The sequence below is a fragment of the Haliaeetus leucocephalus genome, unplaced genomic scaffold (assembly GCF_000737465.1).
Source record: "Haliaeetus leucocephalus isolate CR32 unplaced genomic scaffold, Haliaeetus_leucocephalus-4.0 Scaffold687, whole genome shotgun sequence".
Lineage (NCBI taxonomy): Eukaryota > Metazoa > Chordata > Aves > Accipitriformes > Accipitridae > Haliaeetus > Haliaeetus leucocephalus.
This window is the reverse complement of record NW_010973123.1, coordinates 931,488-957,665: the sequence shown is the minus strand read 5'-3', so window position 1 is coordinate 957,665 and position 26,178 is coordinate 931,488. Positions and strand designations below refer to the sequence as shown.

The window sequence follows — 26,178 nt, the reverse complement described above, 5'->3', positions numbered from 1 at the left end:
CAGCCCACCACACAAGCATTTATATATAGGGATCCATTTTCTGGATACTTTGGAGTCAGCTGAGAGACTAGGCTAGCTCACACCTTCACCAGCAGACTCCATTAGCACCTGGGGCAGCAAGCGGGTGGGCACAGCCTCCCTGTTTGCCCTGCCCTTCCTTCGGAGAAGGTGACAGAAACCGGGATGAGCATATCAGGCTCTAGCTTTCCAAAGACAACTGATAAACACTTGGTAGCATAGAGAAATGCAAGCTAAGCATAAGAAACATTAATGTATATAGTGCAGAATTCATTCTCAAAAGCCAATAATGTACTTTGGATACATGCAGCATATCTGCAGCCACAGCACACATTTATATTCTATAACAAGATTTTAACTACCAGGTATTTGAGAACGCAGAAGCCATAGTAAAGCCTTCCATTAAGGAAAAGGAGGTTTAACACATGCTATACTTCTATACTTAACTATGACTTTCATAAAAAACTCAGAGATACCAACCTTTCAAGTGCATATTTACTTTGCATCAAAATTATCAAGAAAAAGACATTCTTGAATTTACAAAAGCAAGTCTACATCCTATAGAAGCCAACAAATAAACACACAGGGACACCTACATGCAGGGTCAAGTATTCGTTAGAAGTGTTACATTATCAATCATGTCTTTCACATTAGCATCCCAAAGGTTTCAATTCATACATGGCTTCCCTATCAATGGATGAGCCTACACGTTCCAACTTGCCATTGATTTTTTAATTTTTACCCCAAACATAAAAACCCCAGTCTACATAGTATAATAAAACCATTATTTATTCCTTTGCAGGATAAATTACCTCAGTGCACCCTTCTTTTCAGATCTACTACAGCAAAACAAGATGCTTATTTAACAAAAGGCACTCCTGTAAACGCTTACGGGGAAACAGCAAAATCCTAGCCAACAGCACGTGTATGCGTACAAGTGTGTATTTTGCCACATAGGATGAAAATTCAGGTTGGAATTAATAATAAAGGTGACAGAGTTAAGACGAGCCAAACTTGAAACCTGTTCACAAGTCAGTGTTATATTCAGACAGATAACTGCAGTGAGGTTCTGCAAGACACGTGTTCAGCTTTGTCCAGCACTCTTCTTTTCCAAAGAGCTTACTGCAGGACACAAAAGAACATCATTTGCTCCTCATCCAGCCGCCTGCCAGCATTTCTGAATTAGCTATTAACCTTATTAATAAAGTAAAAAGTTAAACGGACTTCAGTTTTGCCAGAACAAACCCAGAGGGAAAGAGAAGGTATTTACCATGGAAAGGTTGAAGGATATTTTGAAGGAACTGTGACAGTGCTTACAGGGAAAGGCCCATGTGCTAAAAGCTTCTACAGAATATTATCCTTACTGTGAAACCTGTTAGATTAATTTAAAAGAAAAGCTATAAAAAGAATAATATTTTCTACTAAACAATTAATGTTGTCAAATAATGTCTATAGAACTGTATTGGTTACACATCTAATAAAGTCAGCGTAACTTTTTCCTAAGGGAAATGGCATTTTTCCTACATATACTAAAAAGTTCCCTTCTCCGTGTCCCAGAGATTCTCCCCAAGCCAGCTTCCCTTTTGTTAACTAGATATCCAGCATCCAGCCATTTGGTACATCGCACACAGGAGAAAGTTGCTGGCCGCAAAGAATGACCCAAAATTAGAGCACAACCACAGAAAACTATGGTTGGAGGGGATGGGAAGAACAGAAGCAGCAAGTAACTTCTGCTATATATGCTTTGTTTGGCAGCAGAAACAAGGATGGGCTTTGTTGGGCATGCCAGGATGGGAGCAAGTACATTCTGAAAAGATGATCCTGGTTTCACCACGCAGCTGCCAAAGTCTATGAAACTATTTCACAGGTCCTCCTACCAGCCCTGCCTGCTGGGAAGTCGCTCTACACATCCCTAGGCAAGAGAAAAGGGGAGTGGAAGGACACAGGGACAACTGACAAACATGTTTCCCCATGAGAAATAGTCCCAAGCCAAGCACTACCTCTCAAGGCAACCTATTTGGTAGCTCAGAAACCAGCCTCACTCTGTAACTACTTCCCTGCCACCGCAGCAGAACGTACTCGAAGACAAGTGCTCATGCCCTGTTGTGACTTGGCCATCACTAAGGAAGACCATGTCTTAAGTATCTTTTAGTTGTAAGTTTCCGGGACAATGACCATCTGAATCAAAACTTAACAAAACTGTTAACTTTTATTACGTTCAAAACCAGTCTACGCTGATTAAGGAGAAAAGCCAACCCTCTAGATGTCTACGACAAAACCTCCAAACCCAAGATTTTACATTTGATTGCTGTTTCAGAGCCACTACTAGCACTTTGAACATTTCAGCTATGCAAATATGAAAACTTTATTCTTTTACAATTAACAGAGACCAACGCACATGTGCTTATTCTCAGTATGGACTAGTCTTTACTCTAGAGGTGTTCTGCTGGTTAATTTTAAAATAGGAAATGGCACAGTATGAACAAAAAGATTTCAGAGCCTGGGTTTTATTTTAGAGCATTAAGATTTCTGTATTGACAAATACCCAATACCATCAGATCTTATTATTCTTTTGAACTGGGAACTATGAAATATTGTTTCCTATGTAAGAATGTGCATAAGACGTCTGGTTTTAAAAGTTTGCCCATGCTTTTCCTATAGCAAGGCCAGATCAAAAACTGCAGGGGCAGGCTTTTAGAATTTTGAATGAGTTGTAGTCTTGCAAATATCCTCAAGCATGTTCAGGCAGTCAGCTTTAATCCACGTTCTGGGGAATTTTTTTTTCCTGTATTGTTTCTAGTATTTTGTGCTGAGGGCTCTCATGCTTTATTATATTTTCTGTCTTACCCTGAAATGCCATCCTATTTTGCATGACTGAAGTTTTGAAAGCTCTAACTGATTTGTTGTAACTACAGTAATATCATCATGTATTATGTTATTCTATGAGAAGTCCCTGTTGCCCCCAAGAGAGAAAAAAAAAAAAAATCAGCCATAATTGGGGAAAAAAGAGGAGGAAGAGAGGAGGTGTATATGAAACTGCCTTTTGTCTGGCTTGGCTATTCAAAATTTTTTCCATCATAAACTCAGAGATCAATAGAAAATCCAGTTTAGGACTTCCTTGTAACTTCTAATGGCTAAACATTAGCAAGATCCCAGTAACTGCTCTCCAGGGGGGACAAGTTTGTGATATAACTTGAAATCAAAGCCATGATTGTTTTACTTCAGCAAATTTTACTAGTCCTGACTGTGACAAAAAGAATTGGCTCAATTTGAAAGTGAAAACATTTGTTTTATCAAGCTTTGGAACATAAAAGTGATGGAGAACCTCATTTATCAGACATATGAAAAATAGGTAACACTATTGAGCAATAGCTAAGTAAATACAACGGCCATTTATCAAAAGCACACAGACAGAAAGACCAGCTTCAATCTAGGAAGGCATTTCAGAATGTAAAAAAATACTTTGAGTTAAGAGGACTTCAGTTTTCTTCTTAAATATTTTTAAATAAGGATTTATAGGTAAAATGAGAAAAAGAGCCACCGGGTTTTCAAAACCAGGGTCAAAATCAACCTGCATAAAGTCCAACAGTGTAATGACATTCATGACCACAGCTTGTAAGCACTGCTGACATATAGATAATAACACACTGAGAGCACCTGGAAGGCACAGACCCAAGAGAGTAAAATGGAGACACAGAGCCATTCAGTCTGTGGCAACGCTACAACAGAGAATCCCAGAGTAACTGAGATAAAACCTTTAGATGTCCAGTTTTAAAAATCTACTATTAAAAACTTAGAGAACAGAAACTTACATACTTTCTAGTGGGAGAAGGGAGACAAGTCAGATCCTTACAAGGCATCAATCTTCTAACAGAAAACACTATAAACATTACTCAAACGAAGTATCACTTAACACTCCCAGGCCATATGCCACTAATCACAGCATAGGAACTAAACGCAGTCAGAGAGATTGTAAGCCAGAGGAAAGAAACAATGAAAAGGTACAAAACAACCTAAAATTTTCCATACTAGTGATGACACAATGAACTGAAAAAAAGGAGAGAGAAGACAGGAAACCAGTTTATCACTTATGTTTGACTTTCCAACAGCATGGATGCTCACAGAATAATTTAGCAGTTAAGGGTCAAAGTAACTTTACACCAAAAAAGTAAAATGAGAACAGCTCTTCGACACCTCTCATGTCCTAAGCAGGCTTGCAGTATATGACAAGTACACACTACAAAGTCACGCAGATATACGGAAACATCACTGTGCCAGGTTCACAGGGGTTCTCAGTTGCTTTAAAGCTTGGGGACTGAATCACATCAAAAACCCCCAAGTAAAAGTTTTGTTTAGCATCAATGTAACATTTTAATCGCAATCTGCTCAGCTCAGCCTGTGGGTTTCAGCCCAGCTTTCAGGCAGCTGAAGCCTAGGTTAGAATGTGTAACAAAACAAGCAAGTGGCTCGGGCAGTGAGTAGTCCCAGTTTTCCCAGTCAGCTCCTGACAAAGCAGCTTTTCATAGTTACAGACACTAGTGCAATCCAAAACCCTAAAGAAAGGTTGCAGCAACAGTATATGTATAATCATATAAATTCCATAAACTCTATGAAATAGGCCTGAATTGTTTATAAGCAAGCTGTAAAAGGAACAGGATACATACAGTGGAACAGCTTAATATTTCATTAGATATTCCAGGACTTTTTCAAGACAATTGGCAAAAGTTGCGGTGCATGTTTCAGCTGCTCCCACCCTTCAACGTTTAAATAACAATTTCTATAATACACATATTCCTTCCCAAATATTTTAAAACAAGCAAGTAGAGTCCGATACAAAGCCCACTGAAGAAGTCAGTAAGAGTTATCCATTAAATTCATTTTTAAAAACCCAAATCATCTACACAGATGAGTTACAGCACCCACCAAAGTAAAAGAAAAAAAATACTCACTTCCATCGTGCTTTGGAGATTACACCTTTTGAGTCTGGGGAGGCAGGAAGAAACCAGTTGCTATCAGAGAGATTGCTAATAGCAAGTCAGTTTTGAGAACAATAAGCAAGAAAATTCTTCCTAACTTTCTAGTTAAAAATGGAAGACAGAATCATTTTGAAACCCTTTATAATCTCAGCAGCCCTTTCAGTCTTCATCAATTGAAACAGACATTGTGCCATTGAATTCACATGCTCCCAACTAATACATGAATACTTTTTGTGCATGTAGGGTTACTTTCTGTGGTGACTTACAACACCAGATAGCACTTCTAAAATCAGGTTGGGTTTGGGACCACACCCAAAACACCCCCACCTGCTCTGTAATGGCCAACTCTGATCACCTGCCCCTTCTGTCAAGAAGCTGGATGCTATGCCTCTCTCAGTGTGAAGATACAAAGGTTACCAGGGGGACAGTGAGAAAGCAAAGGGGAAAAGGGAAAGGGAAAGGGAAAGGGGAAGGGGAAGGAGAAGGAGAAGGAGAAGGAGAAGGGGAAGGGGAAGGGGAAGGGGAAGGGGAAGGGTGCTTCCCACTCCCTTTTAAAATAGGACTCTGGTGACAGAAGCTTCACTGGGACCTCGTGGTAGACCTGTAACAACACAGTACAACAAATGCTGAATGCCTCAACGAACAGGCAACACCAAGCACTTGTGCCTATGCTATTTTGCTCCTAATGCAAGTGATGTGATAGGACGGAATAAAAGGCAGAAACATTTTAGTAAAGATGTACATTTTAAGGCAGAAACATCTTGAGGAATCACTGCCATACAATAGCACCAAACACAGCTATTGTTTCTTTAATGAACCTTTTCTTTTTCCCAATTCTCTTCCCTCCCCGACCAATGCAAACCAACTCGACAAGCTTATTCCCCATGCCATTGCACCGAGGTCATCAAGAGTTTAGCATCAATCAAAATTACTACATGTGAACAATGAGAACATTTACTCAAACCGGAGAGGAGCAATCATTCTGCTCCAGAGTACAAACCAATTCCCTGCTGACAGGTGTGAGGAGCTGCTCCTCTAATTCTGTTTGCCCACCTAAGAACTGCTTGCCTGGTGTTTGGGAGCATCTGAGACCATTTGAGACAGCAGGGTTACGCCGGCTGTCCAGCATCAACTCTTCTGTCCCTGAATAGTCAAGACCTTTCCTCCTACCTCTCAACTACAATACAATTTTTTCAGTAGCTGGCTGCTCTCGGCAGCGTGCAAGGGCACTCTGGTGTCACAAAGTGGAAGTTACAGACCCCCCTGGGTGACTTCTCCATAGCACCCAACTCCGACCTGGCAGTTTTCCACTGAACGGTTTTCCCTGCTTTGCAGGATAAAACTGATGGGGGAGCAGCATGACTGCGGCAGAACACGTTACCCTAACGTGTCAGACCATCTAATAAGTTAAAAAAAGAATAGCCTAACTTCATGCTCAACACCTCTCTCTCTAGCTGTTCTTGGCATGCTATTTTTATATATATTAGAATAAAAAAGTTTACAATGTGTTCAGTAAGCTGAGAGCCAAAGTGAGGCCATCCTTAAAAAATGTTCAGTTTCCTACTCCCAACCAACTGCTCCTAGACTAATGTCTGCAGCTAGACTCTCACTAGTAGGATGGAGTTTTAATTTTTCATAGATTTCTTGTTTGTTGCAGTGAGCTCCAATTGTAGAGGAGCAAATTCATCAAAGGCTGCCCTATAATAAGAAAAAAAAACCCAACAAACAACCCAAACCAGAGAAGAAAACAGAACAATTGCTGAAGGACAGGTTGTGTTATACCTGGAAGAATTTAGGGACTGCACAGAAGATTTCCCAGAATGAGTTCCATGCGCTGACCATGAATGAGGAGAAAGAACACAGCAGGTCTGGAAAGGATGATAAAACACACAAGAAAGACTATAGCAAAATAGAATAACATCAAACTGATTTTGCTAAGACATACTCTTAGTTTGTCCAAATTTTATATATTTGCTTTTGCTCTTCTAAAGTATTCTACTGAACGGCACAGCTGTGAGGCGGTCATAATGCTTTGGTACAATCCTGATCGTTCTCCACAATGATTTTTAAGCCATAGCGGTATTGGCCAAATCTTGATTTTTATGTATTCATTAAGTAATCTAGCTAAATGAAATACTACTATACACATCTATACTTTATAATATGACTGGAAAATTCTGGATAGAATGAAAATTTCCTGACAGATTGTCAGCAATATCAGATTCTTATCCATTGTGCCCAATAAATGCATGGACTTGACTGTTTTCTTACTGTAAAATTTTTTTAAAAAAAAAAATCAGGCCATAAAAAACAGTAAGAGAGTTCAGGAAGTGCATTTCAGTGTGATTACAATACTTTTTGGGTAAATTAAGTCACAGCCTTTGGCCATAACATGACTGAAGTATGTTGTAATGGTCCACAAATTAAGTGCCTTCTGTATGTTATGACTTAGGTAAGTACTACAAAACTTGGCTTCATCATACTTTAAAATATCAGAAGAGAAATTTTTATGTTCTATGACAGAATGCTTTATTAAAAATAATGAGGTTTCAAGAACTTATAATATTTGCAGGAAAGAACATTTCAGCAGGGAAATACATCTTTGCAGCATTTATAGTTTTACAGTGGGGGAAGTTACATCAGCTTTAAAAAAGAAACCAAAAAAACCCACACCAACACAAAACTTACCAGCCTACACAAATATGTTCAGGTCCTCTCTCACTACAACATCGACATGAGAACCTCCCTTGTGTATGCACACACACCAGCTAGACAAGTTCTCTCGCACGCATCCTTTGACACAAACGCTCCTGCCTTCGCGTGCTCGCACACAAACACTGCGCTCACATGTTAAGCTTCTCGCACGTAATCAATCCTCCAGGCTCTGGCGCTCTCTCACGCAAACACAGACGTGCTTCATACCTTCTCCTGCATTAGAAAACCATGTGAACCATCTGTACTATTTAATCTCCCAACCCAAGTTAGCCAAATACGCTCCATCTCAGCCCCAGATGCCCCACTCAGCCTTTCTAGCAACACACGCCTCATAAATAGACCATTGGTTTTGCTACTCCCTACCTAACATTAACTTGTTTTCCACCCCATCTCTTCTCCTTTCACTGCCATGTGCCCCGTAGCAGGAGGACCTATAGTGCTGCTCTTTCCAGCCATCAGGCCTCAAGCAGTCCGATGTTGTACGCGGCGTAGCCAGGGCCAAGAGGCGTTTTGCAAAGCGCAGCATACCACAAACTAGCCGCCGAGATCAGCGGGCACCACAGGTTTCCCTCTTTGTTAATAACTTCACTGTTCTTTGACTGATGAGCGTTTGGGCAAATGGGCACAAAGAAAGACTCTTTTAAAAAAAAAATCTAGTCATCACAGGAAGAAAAGAAAGAGACTTACACTTCAAAACCTTGACTGACTCTACTTTTGTTTCGTAGGTAAAAAAGAATGAAGGGACAATTTTAATGTTTGGGGCAAGCCCCTCAAAACACAGCCTCGGGACAGAGGGGTCTAAAAGAGACCCTAAAGCTTTGGTTCCAGTGTGTAACAGATAGGCCGGCCAAAACACAGAAGAAAAAAGAAAGACCGCTTTGTTGTTAGTGATCTCAAAAGTGCTGCTGAAGGCAGCGTGCTGGACTTGGAAGGAGCAGGATCAAAAGCAAGGCTTAAATACTTTTGGCATGTCAGAGAATGTTACAGTACCCCCTCCAACCAGTGCAGAAGGTTGCTATTATTCACAAAGGCGTTTAAACTCCATGAAAGACGTCTCCTGGTTAAATGGGACTTTAAACCACTTCTCTTTCTCTCCCCAGATGCAGAACAGAAGTCCACATCTACCCTTTGAACCAGAGAGATCCCGCAGTACCACTGGTGGTGATACAGCCACAGGGGAGCTTATGCTGGTCCTGAAGAATTGATGCAAATTCCTACCTGGAGACAGAACCAGAACATAAATCTCAGCATCTCAAATACTAAAAACTCTCCAAATTCAGGATTAAACCACAGAGTTTCTGCTTAACATGGAGTGGACCAAACCCACATCCACTCCTAAAAAGGAACCAACTCATAGTGGCTATTTTGTTGCTTTCTTCTCAAGATGATTAAGTTGGTGTGCACTTTAGGAAAGGCTTAGATATATCCAGAATCTAGCTTTACCTAAATAGTCACTTTATTATCAGGTTTTTTGTTTTGATCTGCAAACTCTTTGAAGAAGGAACCGTTACGTGACTTCTGTTTGTACAGCACTTGGGGTAATGACCCTACCAGGGCTGAGACTTACAGCAAAGACTAAGGGGTCCCAAGAAGATTTGGGAAAGGTGTCCATCTTCCTCTTTTGGGAAATAGGGCCACAGTTGGGGATTTCTGCAGACAACTAAGTCATTTTGTTAACGACTGAAAGAAAAATAGCCCACTGGGGAAACTGTCATTCAAAAGTCTGGGAACCGTACATTTCCAGCAGGACTGGCAAGCAGCCTTTAGACATTACTGCAAAACAGGGAGTTTTTAGGCAAGCAAAAACCTCAGGAAGTGTAAGAGAGCTCTGCATATCAGACTTTGCTGAAAGCAAAGCCCCTAGCACTGGCTGCCTGTCTTCAGTACATACAGCGAGTGCTATATGCAGTGGCACGAGCAGACTCCAGGCTAGAGAAATCTGTCTGCTCTGTGACCAAACTGACCTCAGCAAAATTGGAGATCCCATTTCTTCCTTGATATCAAGCTTCTTTCATATTTCGCAGCACACAGCACCTCTCACCTAACTGTAGCTGGTCTCTGTGCCCTAGTAGAAATAAATTGAGACAGAAAACCTGTGCAAGTAACAAGGACTATTAAAACTATTAGTGAAAAAAAATCGTATGAGGACTGTTAGCAGCAAATGAAAGAACTATCATTCCATGATATTCTAGTTGGGGCCACTCTAGTTGGGACTTTTTTATTAAGCTATTGTAATAAACATTCATTTTGAATTGTGTGTAAGCCTCAAAGGAAAGAGATCTTCAAGGGGAGCTTCACTATAGAAAGCTATCGGCAAATGAAAGATGGTTGGACAGTGGCTAACCCCCAAGTCCTGTCCTACCACTTCATTACTAGCAATGTCCCAAAAGCTTCCATTGACAAATTGTGTACGTTTCCAACACAAAAGGCCAGAATGGAACTCTTTCAATGGAGCAGATTGCCACAGGTGGAGAGATCCTTTGTGAAGGCTGCTGAGAGAGTGTGCTCTTTGGCTTCAACCTCAAAATTACAGGAGAGTGGGTCATACTGTTAGCAAAAAGCAGGGAAAACCTTTGCCTTTTATGAATTTACTAAAAACTTTGCTTCTCAGCTTTCTGTTTCTTGGAACACCATGGAAGCTGGCCCTCCTACCTAGCACTCGAGTGTTCAGTGAGCGTGCCAGGAAACACCAGGTAACATTTCTCAGGCTGCCTTTAGTCTCTTCTTAGGATCTAAGACAGACCTAAATAACATAAACTGAGAAGCATGTGGTCTTCTCTTTTCCAGTGCTGTCCTGCCATGAACTGCTGACAGAACCTACCTCTTTGATCCCCACATACATATGAAAACATGAAGGGAACAAAATGAATACAGGCTGTCTGTCCTCTTAAAGCAACCACCGCTCAGTGCTTTAATTGGTGATAGTCCTGCTCCAGCAGATCCTAGTGCTGGGAGATAGTTCCAGTAAACACAACAGAAGACATGTCTCAAATGTCCATTTTATTTAAAAACAAATAATTCTGCCCCCCAAAATCCCTTCCTTCCCTTTCACCCCAAGGTGATCCAAAGGATTTTCCAGGGGGAAGGGGTTGTTTATACTAACTGCCTGTCGCTTAGACAAAAAGCAGGAGAAGTCAGTAACCTTGATATAAAACATCTGTTCAAGCTACCAAAAGATAAATGATCCACTATTGGAAGCAAAGTCTACTCAGACAAGAAAAAGAAAGTTTGGGAAAACTCAAAAGCCAGACTTTCAAACAGTAATTGACCCCCAGGCTAATGTGAAAGTAGAACTGTCAAAGCAGAGAGCATGGATGCTTGCAACTCCTACTAAAGAAAGAAGCCCACTCACAATAAAGATAATCTCACCTCCTGCTGTGAAAGAACTCTCACAACATGCATAAGGTGTTTGAAATGTGAAACTACCATGAAAAGACAACAGAAGACATTCAAATGCCATAGAAGTTTATTACAGAAAAAACATGTTCAGCAAACATTTAAAAAAATTATTACACACTGTATTCAAAAGTGAATATTTCTTCCAATAACTGTTGCTTAGAGTCTCATGCCAGATTCAGTTCAATCACTTTAAATACCAAATCAGGATATTCATAGTAGGCCCCTCACCAGCTCAAGCAAGGGTGAGAACAGTGGATGAATGTTCACCCCAATCTCCCTTTCCAAAGCAGCATCAATTTGTTGCTCTAGAGTAGTTAAAGCAGAGCCCAATTGTACTATGGCCAATGCACTACCTCTAACTTCAACAATTTTCCCTATATAAGGATGTGGCTTAATGTCATGTACCATATTCTGTGCCATGTCAGCAAGGACAACATTGATTCCAGAAATAAAATTCTATTCCTACCTATGCTCAAATTCAAAGTATTGCACTCAATAATTTAGATTTGGAAAACAAAGCTAAATATTAATGTATTATCTAAAATTATCCATTTTAAGTCAGTTCTGGTAGGCTGGTAGAAGTCATCTTCTTAAAAAAGAAAAAAAAAAAAAAAAGAAAGAAAATTCTACAGATTCCTGCAACTAAAAGTATCTCTTCTGGCAGGTAGAGAAGTTCTGGCCTGCAGTTAACCAATGCCAATAGTCAAGCTGAAGAATTCTGGGTAAGAGAAAAAAGGGCAGCCTTCCACAGACAGGCTTCAGGCTTTGCAAGTATAACAAATTATTTTTATTATTACTACATATATGTATCACTCCACTCTTGTAACAATTTCCCCCATTCTTTCAGTACATCCTTGAACTCTTACTAAGTATCATCTGCTCCACCTGGATAATTCAGCTAGCTTTTTTGGAGTAGGTGCTTTTCATCTTCTGCTACCTGATAAACAAACTCCTAAGTTTAAGTTATTTTAAAAAATACCAATGCCCAAATGCAACAAACCAGTATAAGAAGTAGCAGAATTCAGTCTGCAGAATGAGACAGAGATGACACCAAAACTCACCTCTTTTTCCTTCTTCAGTCCCTAACCCCACTCCTTACCAAGTCCCAGATCTGACAAGATGGTGATCATTCATGCTCTAGAAAGCAAGTTCTGAGCAGAGCAGGGTAGATTTAGAAAGAGGACAGGCAAGGGGAAGAGTTTTCACTAGGACGAAAAAGCAGAAGCAAGCAAAATGAACAAAGATGGGTACAACTACAACAACATGTAGGCAGCACAAAGAGACATTTGGGTTTGTTCAGCATTGCCTTGTTGTCTTTGTGCTCTTCAGTGATTAGCAAATTGTGAGAAAGAATATCTGCTTTTACCAGTCTCACTGAGCTGATGAAAGAGCTGAAGAAGTTCATAGCTTCTGACCTCAGCTGAACAGCTGGTCATGAAGATAGCATAAGACCCATCATGTCTGGCCATCATTTAAATAAAAATAAGTGGAGCTTTGTGAGACAAAACTTGACAGTTAAAGAACAAAACCTACTTACAAAAAAAACAAAACAAAAAAACCCAAACAACAAAATCCCCCCCCCCACCCCCCCAAGCCTAACCTGGTATTAATACTGTGTAGGCATATCATTACAAATATAAAAAACTTATGCAGGACTTTGGTAATAACTTTTGGAGTTTTACAAATGCCATGCTCCAGACACATTCCATCTCGAATAACCCTCAGTACCACAGCTGTACCGTTCAACAGCACTTCTAACAGCACCAGCATGGTGCATGTCCTTTTATGCAAGGATATAAGGTTGATGAGGAGTTACTTAATGTCTCTTACTGTTTTCTAATAAAATGAGAAAGGTTAGAGAACTAAAAGTTACTGAAAAACAGAGCTGTGCCAGCAGTTTCCAGTGATGACCTGACATGATTTTTCCTCCAACTGACATCCAAGTAGTTATGGAGTTTACATAGTCCAGCCCAGCACTCATTTCAAATGAACTTTCTGTACCATGTGGTACTCCAGAGACATCTGGAGGATGGAAGAAAATGGTTAAGGAAAATCATTAGCTTATACATTATCATAGCACTTATTTAGGTTTTCTAAATTAAGCATAAACAATTGAAGAGGAGGAAAGTGCAGATAGTGTCCTGCAACAGAATTTGGAGGATCATTTTAGAAGGGAAAACCGAAAAAGAATCCAACATGAAACACCAGAAAGACGGTGAAGGAAGCTGTAAAACAAAGTCACGGCATTCCCTGTTTGGAATCTTTTCCTGGACTTCCATTCTCAATAAATCTGTGTAGACATCTTTACTGTACGGAAGCAAATTCAACTTGTGTTCCAAGAGCCATACTGAAACCCCTCCCCATTTTACCTAGCACCACAACCGGTACCACAAAGCTCCACTGGTCAAACAAAACTCTCTAATAAACTTGTACTTCTATAGCCTTCACAGTGTCCTCCTCAGTAACACTTACCCAAGCCCATTATCTTTGGTAAATTCCCCTGCATGACACCCAAAAACCTCCAACAAAAACCCAACCAAAAAAAAAAACAAAAACCAAACCAAAAACCCACCAGTAAACCACTTTCTCTGATCACCAGCTGGGTTTTGTTTCTTTTCCACTAGATTTAATGGGCAGCAGAAAATGAAGAAAAAACACCAACCATCCAAAACAATACTCCCTAGTGGTAAACAAAGGGTATCTCTAAATATCCCTGGCAAGTTGTTTTAGTGAGTGAATGACTCTTTCTTTCCTCCTCTTTTTTTTTGTTACGAGAGAGACTTTTCACAGCAGAATAAAATACTAAGAACATTTAGTTTCTTTTAAAGAAAAGTATTTTCAAACAGATAAAAGAAAGGATGCTCAAACAAGAATTTCTATACTTTATAGAAATAAAAACTTAAAATAAATACTTTGATTTTAATATCATTACTTTCAAAAATACTGACTTTGGGGTTTAGCAAAAGGAGATGGGCTATTAAACTCAGTGAAGAAGAGTCACCCTCAAATGGTGACATAGTGCAAAGGACCACCTTACCATACCAGAATGAACCATGAGCTATTTCACAGTTTAATTTGTATAAACTAACTGGTGTCATTCAAGCTGTCATGACAAGCCTGCAAAGACTTGAACAGCCTACATGTATTTGGAAACAGAGGTCATTGCTTCGAAGGTCACGAAATGCCACGTAAGACACTACGTGGTTTGCCATGGCTATGAACATAGCACAACAAGGCGAGACATTTTTTCTGAGCTTTTTTGGCTTGGAAGTCTTGAAGCAAAACATTCTGGCCAAATCCTGCTTGAGTTTGTTTGACTTTGGATATTTTTCTCTCACCTACATGCTCCATTCCACCCCACCGTTTGAACAGCAACGTTATCACAGAGCACAGATGCAGCTGACTATCACAGAGATGGGCATTTCTGAGGAAAAAAGAAATAGCATCAGAAAACTGTAAATAAAGGAGAAGGTAGGAGCAAGCAGACGGAACGGCCTTGCCCATCTTTCCTGCTCTCTTTGCAGGCCTACCAGAAAACACCGTCTGCCCTGTCTGCTGCTTCCCTTCTGTCAATCTCGTGGCTGCCTTCACAGGACTTGATAATAGTCCTGTGAGGTAATGAAAAACACTTTGCACAAAACTGGCTTGCTGGAGTACTAAGGCAGAGAAGAGGTGAGTAAATAGAGGGAGATAAAGAAGGAAGAGTTCAATGACTTTACACAAACCAAAAAAAACAAACCCAAAAACTTATAAAATGGGCAATTTTAAAAATTCAGCCCTGTATGTGTGTGCCAGACTTATTAGATTGCAGGCTCTTTGGAGCAGGGACCACGCAAGACAAGGTGCTTATTCAGTGCTCAAGTACAAGCTTGCCATCAGCTGAGGCTGCCTTTGGACATGACCTCATTGTAAAAACATTACCCTCAATCACAGTGGTCCTTGAAAACTGCCTCCTGGCTAGTTGATCCTTATTACAGATTTCACAGTAGCTATTAGGTATATTTGCATCTGTGTCTTTAAAAAAATGAGAGAGAGAGAGAGAGACGGAGATACCTGGGGAGTTGCGGGGGGAGAAGTAAAAAAGCACGTCTGAACAGATGATCTTTACAGTCCCCCCCTCCTGCTGCTAGAAGCTTCCCACTCAGCTTCTGCTCCTATTTGTTCATCTTTCTCTGGCAAGAACTACTCTTAACTGTGTTAATTTTCCTTTTTGTGGGTTAATGTTGGGTAACGTGCTTGCAATTGCCCACAACTAATAGATTTCCAGTGATTGACTTTACTGCACTCCTGGCAGTAAGTAGGGCATATTTCTTGAACCAGGGTCATTTTAAGGGATTCCAGAAAGTACCTTCAGACATTTAATGGCTTCATTTAAACAGCTACTTTCTTGGTTCCATGCAGGATTTTGAGCAGGAGGACAGTATCTTCAAAGGGAGGTCACTATCCCCTCGAATATTAAGTGAGAACCATTTCAAGAGTTTGAACAAAGCATGAAGCATGACCTTTTTCCATTTATTTACTTAAGGCTAAACTTGGCAGATATGAAAATATCCAACTGTAGTTAGACAGCCATGATCTCAGCCTCTGGCTGTGCAAAGACATCTTAAATCTGTAGGTTCTGTGCAGATCCAGAGGATTTTTGCCAAAATGTTTCCTGAATAAAATTAAATATTCCTTCATGTTAAGCTTTACATTTTTTTCCTCCTGCTTCCTTCATAGCCTGTTATAATCCCAAATTAAAAATATACAATGCTTTAGGATTAGTGGTGCTTATTCTGCAGTTTCCCAGCCAAAAATGACTGCTATAATTCTTTAATCATTAAAAAAAAAAGGTTAAGTGTCACACATATTCTGCCTTTAAAAACCAGTGAGGCACAGCCTATTTCTAATTACTATCCATTTACCTGGGAGTGATACAAGGAGAAGGTGAGAAGATATAGCCCGACCAAGGAAAATTTCAGGAGCACCCAAGGCCCGGGTTGCAGTTGCAGAATGAATGGCATCTGTCAAGAGCATCCTGTAAGAAGCTGCATACCAGAAGCCACTTGCATCATTAGCTGCAAAGCCCTAGATAAAGGATTATCTCGATGCTTTGGCCCTTCAAAACCCAATAAAAATGTTGTATACAGCATATATAGTTACAACTACATCGGTCTCTTCCCAGCGTTAATCCACCCCTTCCTTGGTTTAGCAGCTTCACATCTTCATGAAAATCTTTTCCAAAGCTGTATGTACAGCATTAGCAGAGGTGCACACTTTGGTTTCTTTGCAAGTATTAGCTACCATCGGTTAGGACTGTGGCTTTGTATTTCACAGAATAGAGAGGGAAAGACGACTACCTGTAGCTTTCCCCTACCGATGCAGGCTAACCGCAGTGGGTCTCTCCTTCCCCCAGACATGGCAGAGGAAGGTACGCGGCCAGGTCACAGTTATCTTCTTGTGTAGTTTTAAATCTGTGGAGCTGTATGCTGCCATTGTTGATGTGCCTACTGTAGGCCTTTCATTTAGTCAAATGCTTGTGTCTCATGTGCACCTTCAACCCCCTGCCTAAATCTCAGCACGTGGTTCTTGCATAGGGCACTGAAATCCCAAATATTTGCAAACTTCCTCATGCTAAGGTAAGCATATATGGTTTGCAACTAACAGGCTATGCAAGTCGAAGGACAAGTGGTTTAATAATGACCAACGTTCAGATAGGACCTTCTGCAGAAAAGTATCTGGATCTTAAGAATTCGACTGTTTCGTGTACCATGATCAGAACCCAATGCAATCCATATGATTTGCCTCAAAACCCCACGTGGGCCACAGCACCATCTCCTGGAATCAGAAGGTCCATTGCAAGAAAATGCTGCAGTTCTTCACATTCTGTAAAGAGAACAAAACAAAAAAATTCCACCAACATCCCCAAAACACTGAAGGCAAGGGCCTTCAGTTAACCAATGCAAAAATTGACCTGTGCAACATTTCTTGCGTTTCCAAGAAGGTACTGAGCTTCATAAGAAGCCAAGCCTTCCTTACACTGATGAAGAGCGGCAGAGCAGAGAGAACTGTCCACAGCTCCCTCCACATAACTGAGGACATTATTCATGCCCTGCAGGCACATTCAACTGTTAGTTACCGCTGCCCAGACAAGCCGTGATATGACTCTGTGAGCCTGGTTTTGGTTTGGCCTTCAAAGAGACTAGAAGCACTCATGCAGTCTTATATAGATGGCAAAAAACCAACTGAAAAGCAGGACAAAGGCCACTTAATTGTTTCTTGACACACTCTAGGCGTGAGTGCTCCTAGTCCCATCTCTGGCAAGGTCACACAAAGTTGACGCCACTTTGTGTAACTTACACAATTTTTTCCCCCAAGAACAGCTGGAGAACATGCATGGGCAGTTAAAACAGAGACCTATCATCTGATCTTACTCATTTGCAATCCTTAGTTACAAAACATAACATTAGAAAGTGATTAACAATATACAGAGCAGATCTGCAAAGCCTGAATAGTAATTATAGACAGCATAAGCCCATCTCGGCTGCATCCAGGCTAAGGAAAATACGACAGAAAAATAATGCAGGTGAATAAAGACTAAAAGTGAAAAATAAATCAGACTTTCTGTGGGCAAGGTCTAGAAAGCTAACCTGATCAGAAACAGAACAGAACAGTCAATTTGCTTATCTTGCACAGATATTAATTTGTTATGCTAACCTAACAGCTACATAAAGATTAAGACAATTGCATAAAAATTATTATGAAAAAGGACTATTCTTGAAGAAGGTGTTCTTCTGACTTTTAGCCTATGCTCACGCAGAGGTTGCCTTTTCTGGGTGCCTCGATATCTTCGCTCTGTCATTTTTCTATCTTCATCTCTAAACTTAAGCCTTCCCTTGAAGGCTGGACATCTATTAGTGCTTTCCAAGTACAATCTCAGGATTATCTTTGTTTCCTCTCTCATTTCTTAGAATTATCATTTCACGCTGCTGTCGTGTATGACAACTCCACCTCTGATCCGTATTGCACTTGTTTTAATTTTTAATTTTCCTGTATTACGTCTGGGCCTAACACTAACTGAAAAACGATGTAAGAATCAATCTATTACCAACTGCCCCTCAGCTGAGATACAGTAGTCAACTAAAACACAGTGTGGATGGCTTTAATACAGCTTGACACCTGAAATACAGCTGCTCATTCCACATGTTAGCAGACAAACTAGGAATGAGCTTAGGAACACAAGCTCAATTGCCCAATGTGTGGGCACACCTTATACGTCAACATTATTAGCCATCACATTGTGACTGAAGTGATAAACACACAAACCGACTGTATTCTAGCCCATCAAACCCAGACAGCATCCCTCTTCTCCTCCTCCAGCATAAAGCCACAACTGTTGCTCACTGAGTTGCCAAGTTCCTGCATTATCACTAGTAACTTAAAAACAGGATTACACCCAAATAGTACAAAAACTTTAAGGCCACGGGGTGAAAAAGCAAAGGGACTTTATTAATAAAGAAGTGCTTTGTTAGAGATTATTAGAGTCTCTGGTTCTGCATATTAACAACACAATGCCTTTAAAAAATAAATACACCTGCATTTTCATGTCACTTGGCTTTTGCAACTCTCCTCCTTTCCCATATAGAAGCACTGGACTCAGGTATGTTCAGAAACCATAGCAAGGTGGTATCATCAATAAAACGCAGCCTCCTGCCAACACTGTGTGATCAGGTGAATGCGGACACCGTAACAGGGAGACCAGGGCTCTCCCTCATGCATTTCATAGTCGGGGTAGGTACGCATTCCTTGGCTGACCAGGAATAGGGAAGCAGCTTCATTTATTTATTTATGTATTTATTTATTTATTTATGTACAGAAAGAGGACAGTGGCTAAGGAAAACAAACAGAAACAACACAACACATTGTGACTAAATCCAGGAGATTCACACACAGTTTCATTCTACCAGAAATTAAAGGAAACCTGCCAAGTTTTTACGTTTTCAATTTCACTTCCTTTACAGTCCTCTCACCTTTATGACTGTCCTCCCTATTTAGCTTTTTCTGCAGGTTTTATAAGGTGTCCTAAATCAAGAGCCTTTCTTCTCTGTCAGCCAGGGTCTCCATTACCCAGGCAGTGCCTCTACAAGTCACGGGAACACCTGAGGCCAGGTGAGGGCTGGGGTCTCCAACGACTAGTCCTAGTCCCCTCCGGGAGGCCACTCAGACTCACTGTGCAGTCAGGAGGCCGTCTCCATCGAAGATCTTTTCCAGAGCTGCTCTCTCCCCATTGACTTTCTAGGTAGGGAGACAGTAATCACCAGGTGTGGACTCAGCCGACTGCACGATTTGACTCCACTGCACAGCAGTTGCTGCCTTCAGTTATCACTTACTGGTACACTGGAGTATCACCATCCGCAGGCTGGGGCCAGCCAGGAGGACGGACTAACATCCTGCACTTACAGTCAGATGGAAACGGGCCTACGGCACCGTCAACGCGGTAACTACCCTACAACTTCATGGAGCCCAAAGCAGAGTCTCAAGCAGCTATCGCAAAGCTTCAAGAGATGCTTTTCCTGGAAAGGCTGGTTATTTAACCAAAGTCCCATTTTTAAAAGTCACTCGGGAAGCTTCTCCGCTGCTTTTCACTGAAATTTCAATTCCTGACTCACTAGGCGTTTTTATAGCATTACCATACATGCTACATGACCAGCATAGCTGAAATATCTAAGTGCCCACAAATAATTAAAAAGTCATCTCCATTTTTAAAATGTTTGGACAAATTTATTTATAGGGCAAGTCAGTAATTCACCCAAAGTCACACTTTCCAAACAAAGCAACTACGTCAAGTACTTAAAATACCACCCCTTTCCCTATGGCTCTGCCTCATGATGTCAGTTGGGATAGCTTTTTTCCCCTAGAATGCAGACAGTGACCTCACATCTTGCTAGCAGCAGCTCAAGACCCAGCTGTACTAGGCAGTACTGCACCGCTGGACAGAAAAGTCCTCTCCAACATGGAAACACCGACTCAGCAAAACGCTCAAGCGTTAGCCTTTTTATTTTATTTCAAACAAGGCTCATAAACTTATACCTAGGCACATACTAACATACCTTTCTGAAACAAATGGGAACAGAAAAGCTCCTCAACAGTCTTTATGAGACAGTGGATCGGAAAGCAAGTCAGCAACAACAGCTGAGGAAGACTGTTTTTCCAGTGAGCACTTACAACGCTATTTCACAGCATATATACCTCGTCCCCGCTCTCTCTTCCCAAACATTTTGAATTCTCCTTAGCTTTACATCTTTCCAGCATTCTCAGTTTGCAGCTTCACGTACACTGAAGTGGGTTGGTAAAACTGTCTTCCTTTGCAGCATGTTGAATTTGATCCTCTGAAACCAAAAGTTAGACCTCATCTATCATTCACAGCATCTGGAAGACAGATCCTTGACTGTCTCAGGGGAGAAAGATCAAAAATCAAAATCTAATACAGGAAACTATCAGCAACCATAGAGCTAATCAGCTTTGGAAAACATGGTTTCTTTTCCATCAACAAAGCCCTCAAAAAGCTGTTGCTGGATTTGTCTTTTTTTGGTGACACAACCTTTTTCCTCTGAACGGAGTCGAAAGGATCACTTTTTTCTGTGCTATAAAGTACCAGCAGAAAAACCAAGCTGTACAATAATTCCCTTCTCTTTCCCATGCCCTTACAAATGCATAAGCCTCTGTCGCTAAACACCTTAACTCCAAGCAGCCAGATCTTCCAGAGTGGGATCCTGAGACAGAGAGGGCTTATTTGTTTCAGGGATCAGAAGCTACGTGGAAAAAAAAGAATGGCCAGGTCACAGAGGATGGAGAAAAGCAAGTACAGGAGAAACTGAAGCCTCAAATCGCACACGCAAGGGAAGAACTGCTTTGCTTTTCCACCTGTATCAGAGAAACACAAAGATCAACAACCGTGTGCAAAGCTCAAAGGAATCCCAATAGTCACTTGCATGGTAAAACAGCAAATGGAGTAAAGACTGTAACTTTAATTGCACTGATGAAGACTGAGTATAGGGGGGAAACTGTAATTCAGAAGTTGGGTTCAATTCTGATTTCCATTTCATCAATGTAAGCCTTGAATAACAGGACAGAACTTGGTTTCCTGTGTCTGATGATCCCAAATTACGATTTAAAAATAACCAATAACTTCTTAATACCAAAGTTCAAGATAATCGTGAATGCTAGGCACTCACACAAATCATCTAGTATTAGTCAGAGAGAATAGTTTAGTATAAACTGCTCCCCCTAGTAAGTACCAGGGAAGTATCCTTTGCGTAGAAGTGACCCTCAAGAGGGCTTTGGTTAATAATAACTAAGACCCCCAAAATCCTGCAAACATTTCCTTATGCACATGATTAACTTCTATGCATGTGGCCAGGCCAGGCCCATTTCTTTGAATTCAAAGAAAGTAATCACGTCTTAAAAGTTACTCTTGGGCAGACAGGCGTTCAACTTTGCCTCTGGAAGAGTTTTGCAACAGTTCTGTCTTTAGCTACCAATTTTTTAAAGCGCAGAAAACTCTGAACTATCACTCATATTTGTGACAATGGAGACCATTCAGCACTCTGAACAACTGGACCACAGGGGAGGTGGAAAAAGAAATGCATTTATTTATCTTCATATGCAATCCAAATAGAGAAAGAGCAGCCCAATGAGAATTTAGAGATTCTTCCTTCCCTGAATCCATCAGGCTCAAAAATAAAAATTTCCAAAATACTGTATTATACTATATCCAGGAACTGCTGGATAATTGTGAAGAGCATTACTGAATAATTCAGGACCAAATGCAACATGACATTGTGCCTGAGAAGTGTCCACGTTGTATTTGTTTGTTTTTAAACCAACACCCTCCGGTTTTACATCTTCCACACTAGCTTTCAACACATTCATAGAAAACAGCGATTCACAGAAAACAGGATCCTTCTTCAGTTTTTTTCTGCTACAATTTCGAGCAAAAGGGTTATCGCCAGAAGGGAAGACCTCTGCTTCAAATGCAGCTGAAAAACATCTTTGCCATTTGACTTACACTGAAGCCTGAAAGATCTGGTCAAAAGGCAGGAGTCATCTGCTGAAATACCGTTGTCTACATGCATACTAGATGTTTGGACTACCTTTATATTCAATTGGCAGAAACAGCACTTCTCAGCTCTGATTCTGCTGACTAAATGTAGACTTCCACTTCAGGAAGAGATGAATTGCTCCCTAGAAATGTTCTGCTTCCTGACTATAAAGGGAGTCCAGAGAGCTGCGTTTCAACAGACAAATCCCACCTTCTCCACGCTGGGTATCACACTGAACAACCATGTCTGGTTTCTCTGCTCAGACCCTACCAGCTTCGCTGGAGTTTCTGCCACTTAGACTGGTAGAAGTAAACCGGTGTAGTTACCCCAGGCTCCGTGCACTGTCAATGGAAAGAAAGGGGCATCTCTGAGAGGCAATTCAGCTCACATGAAAATCTGAATTCTCCCCAGAAATGCCACTGTGTCTCCACAGATTATGGGAATGAGCCAAAGGACTTCACCTCTTAAAAAGGTGAAGCAGTGAAATGCCTTGAGTTAGACAGGTTCAGGCTCTCACTGTTGAGAAGGTGGGAGATGCTGAGTACTCTCATCCCTTATCTCCTCTCCACACCAGTGAGGCTTGAAATGTATAGGATCAGACCCCACCATAAAAGGCAAGGTTGCAGTATGGATTACAGAGTCCTTCATAAAATACTTTGAAGAAGAGTAAAAACAAAACCACACCAGGGAAGTTTGAAAAAATCTGTATCGTGGCCTACATAGTGTCTGTCCACCCACAGCTTTGCCAAGTGAGGATAAACAAGAGCTGAATGAAACTCCGCAAGCGCACACTTCAGTTGGCCAAATATCCAACACAGTCTAGAGCAGCTAAGAACTAGTCTGCACTCTCTTAAGGTTTAAAAACAGAAGTGCAGACCCTCAAAAGGGTCTGAGATTCATCTGTTAGCAATGCGTGCCCTCAGCTGGCCAGGTGACACGGGGAAGTAAGATGGCAGACCCGGATCCAGGCTCTCACACACTCGCGCTTCTGCCACCGAAAGAAGTCACCTCGTTAGCCGAGGACAGCAGGGCTTCTGCATTCGACTTCTGCAGGAACACAGGATTTGGCAGCCTCCAGAAATCTGAGCTCTCTATTTTTCTTCCCTTCGTTTACTAATGCCCATTTCCCCTTCCCCGCCTCCTTGCTCCCAATGCACACACATTTTAATGCTAAAACCCAGGAGTTACATGGCTTTTCCATACTTCTGGGCAAATATTACACACTTTCCCTCCAAACTAGCAAGTATGCCTTCTCCACAGAGGTAGCAAACCTGCTGTAGGAGCACAGTGCTTCATAGGGAAATACTTCAGATTAACCCCCCAAAATTACCTGCACATCTCATGCCTTAAGAAAGCTTTGCATCCACCATCTCACACAAAAATACACTCCCTACAACATTGTGATACATTGCACACTCTTAATGGTTTCTACAGTTACGTAGTCACAGACAATGTAATTAACAAGCAACATTCCTTCCTGTAAAATAGGAGGGAGAAAATAAACAGGATAAAAGTTCACAAAAATAAATTTGAGCTCAGAAATAAAAGTACATTTTCAATTTAATTTCATCATTTACTGTGTCAAAGATGATACAAGCCTGGATTACCTAGGTGCAAGCACAGGTTTTTCAATCAGTTTGATTTACAAAATACCTTGTGTCCCTTTATGAGGAAAATGATACCTTATTTACCCTCTTCAAATACACATTAATGCTTTATTTCACTTTCCATTTCATTTGTTTTGTACACACTGAAATAAAGAAAAAACAATCCTGTTCTGAAGTTATATTTTGTTTTCTGTTCCTTGTTACATAACCAGAAGTGTTATAGGAAATACTATTGTGGAGTTAAAAAAAAAAAAATTAAAAAAAAAAACCAAAAAAAACCAGGCACATATCACTGCATCACAATAATGTGTAAGGTGCTCCTACACCCACTACTGGCATAGATTTAACTTAAAATTACATGTAATCTATAGCCAACTTTCAGGTCTATGCTGAATGCCCTTTCTGTGTTTCACCTCCTCCATTGCTGACAAAGAGGTAAGATTTTCCAGGTTAGTAACAGCAAAATTCCACATTGCAAAAACATTGAATCCTGTCATGCAAATAAAGTCATTCACAGGGTCTGAAAATGTCCCTCCCATGTCAAGGTTGGTCTTAAGCAAAGAAATGATAAGAAAATATGAACATGGATCTTATTTTCTTGTGGGAGAGCCAAGCACTTTAAAACCAACAGCCACATAAACCCTAAGCCATATCTTTAGAGAGAGATGGTGAATCACTACCAGTGCTCCTTTCTAATGAAACCAGAAGAGCACACCAGCCACTGTGCTGGAGACATTTCCTTGCAAAAAGCAAAAATATCCATGGTGGCAAGTGAATTTCTTGATCTGGGTGACTTATGACGTTAGGATCCTTTACATCCTTCACAAAAAGGGCCACGGACTCCATGTTGGAGAACACACTCATTCCATCCCTCTCTGCTCTGTGCACACCTGCCCAGGCAAAAGCACCTCATTTCTGAATTCGAGCACGCACAGGGACATATTCACATCGTCATCTGAACCCAACACACACCCACCATCTCCCACCGTAGCCTCCAGAGCCATTTGCAACAACCTGAAGCACTGCTCTGAATCCAACCGGTATTTTCCTCTCCCTTCTGCACTACAGCCCCAAGCCCAGAGCCCTGTAGCTCAGCCTGGTTCACCTGGGCCCACTTAGTTAAAATAAACACAAAGGAAGGGAACCCACTGGGCTGGCTGAACAACAAGACATTCGGCTGCAGAACTCCCTCACACTTGTGTGCATAGCTGATTTTACACCACTCGGCTGCTACATTGATATTATCTTGTCAGAAAGTACAGAGCAGCTTTCACCACAAATACTTGGAGCTTGAAAATTACAGCAAAGCACCAAGGCTGGGGAAAAACCAACTTTAGCTGGATGCAAAGTGCGCTGCAAGTGCAGCATTTGAAGCCTCAACATGACGCAACCGAAATCGTACCAGGGACGGGGGCTTGCTGAAGGAAACGGGACCCACGCAAAACCACAGCGTATATATTAGGTGCCTATAGCTCATTCGCTGCCCAAGCGAGGAGCGCCCTGCAAACAGAGATTTTTACACAAGCTACAAATCAACGAGGCAGCGTGGCTATGCCCATGCCAGTGACAAACTGCAGTGGGGAAGGGAGCCTGGACCGCTCCGCAGACCCGCCGCCCCCCTCCGCCACCCTCCCGCACCCCCTTCCCTCTCCCCTTCCCTTTGCCCCCCCCTTAACCCTTCCCCTCTCAGAAGTTCAGGGTTGGTGCGGTGGGAGCGGTTTCGAGCCCAGCGATGGGAGCAGCCCGGCCTAAACGCCAAAGTCACCCCGGTGTCGGTGGGCTGCGGGAGGGCCAGCCAGGCCGACGCGCCCCTGCGGTGGGCTCCCGGCTGCCAGCCGCCCGGCCACCTGCGGGCCTCCACCGCCCTACCTTGCTCCTCGCCGGCCCCAAAGCAGGCTCTGGGGTCCTCGGGGGGGAGCCGGGCTCCGCCACCCTCCGGGGCTTTGCGTTTCTTCGACATCTGGTCGGTGTTTGGGAGTTGAGTTTCTCCTCTCTCTCTCCGGGGAGATGAGTGGATGTGGAGAGAGAGGGAGAGTGTGAGGGAGAGAGACACAGGGAGGGAGAGAGAGAGATTGAAAGAAATCGCTGCTTAAAGAGAGGGGAAGAGACTTTGGAGTGGCTGGAGAGCAAGTAGGAGGCAGGGACTAAGTGGAGAAATCCTACAAATCACAATCCCATCAATTCAGCCCCACGTCTAAAGGGGCTGTTGAGGTCTCCCCCTTCCTCGCTCATTCATCTGAGCGTGTGAGTGAAAATTAACGAGAGAGGCGATAGTCCTCTGTTGTTTTTCCAAATGTTAGCGGGTGGTGCTTTTTTTTATTGGGGGGGAGGAAGGAAGGAGGGAGCCGATTGATATTATTTTTCCCTGTTGGGATTCCTTCT

The 26,178-nt window shown here is 41.7% G+C and overlaps 1 protein-coding gene across 1 annotated transcript in view; it reads right to left on the bottom strand.

The window, feature by feature from the left end:
- The window catches only part of PDE10A (phosphodiesterase 10A), a 378,959-nt gene extending 353,203 nt beyond the window's left edge, over window positions 1-25,756 (bottom strand). The window contains exon 1 of the mRNA XM_010579892.1: window positions 25,666-25,756. Within this exon, the coding sequence (XP_010578194.1) occupies window positions 25,666-25,756 (91 nt within the window). The remainder of the gene's footprint in view (window positions 1-25,665) is intronic.
- Between the last annotated feature and the right edge of the window lie 422 nt (window positions 25,757-26,178).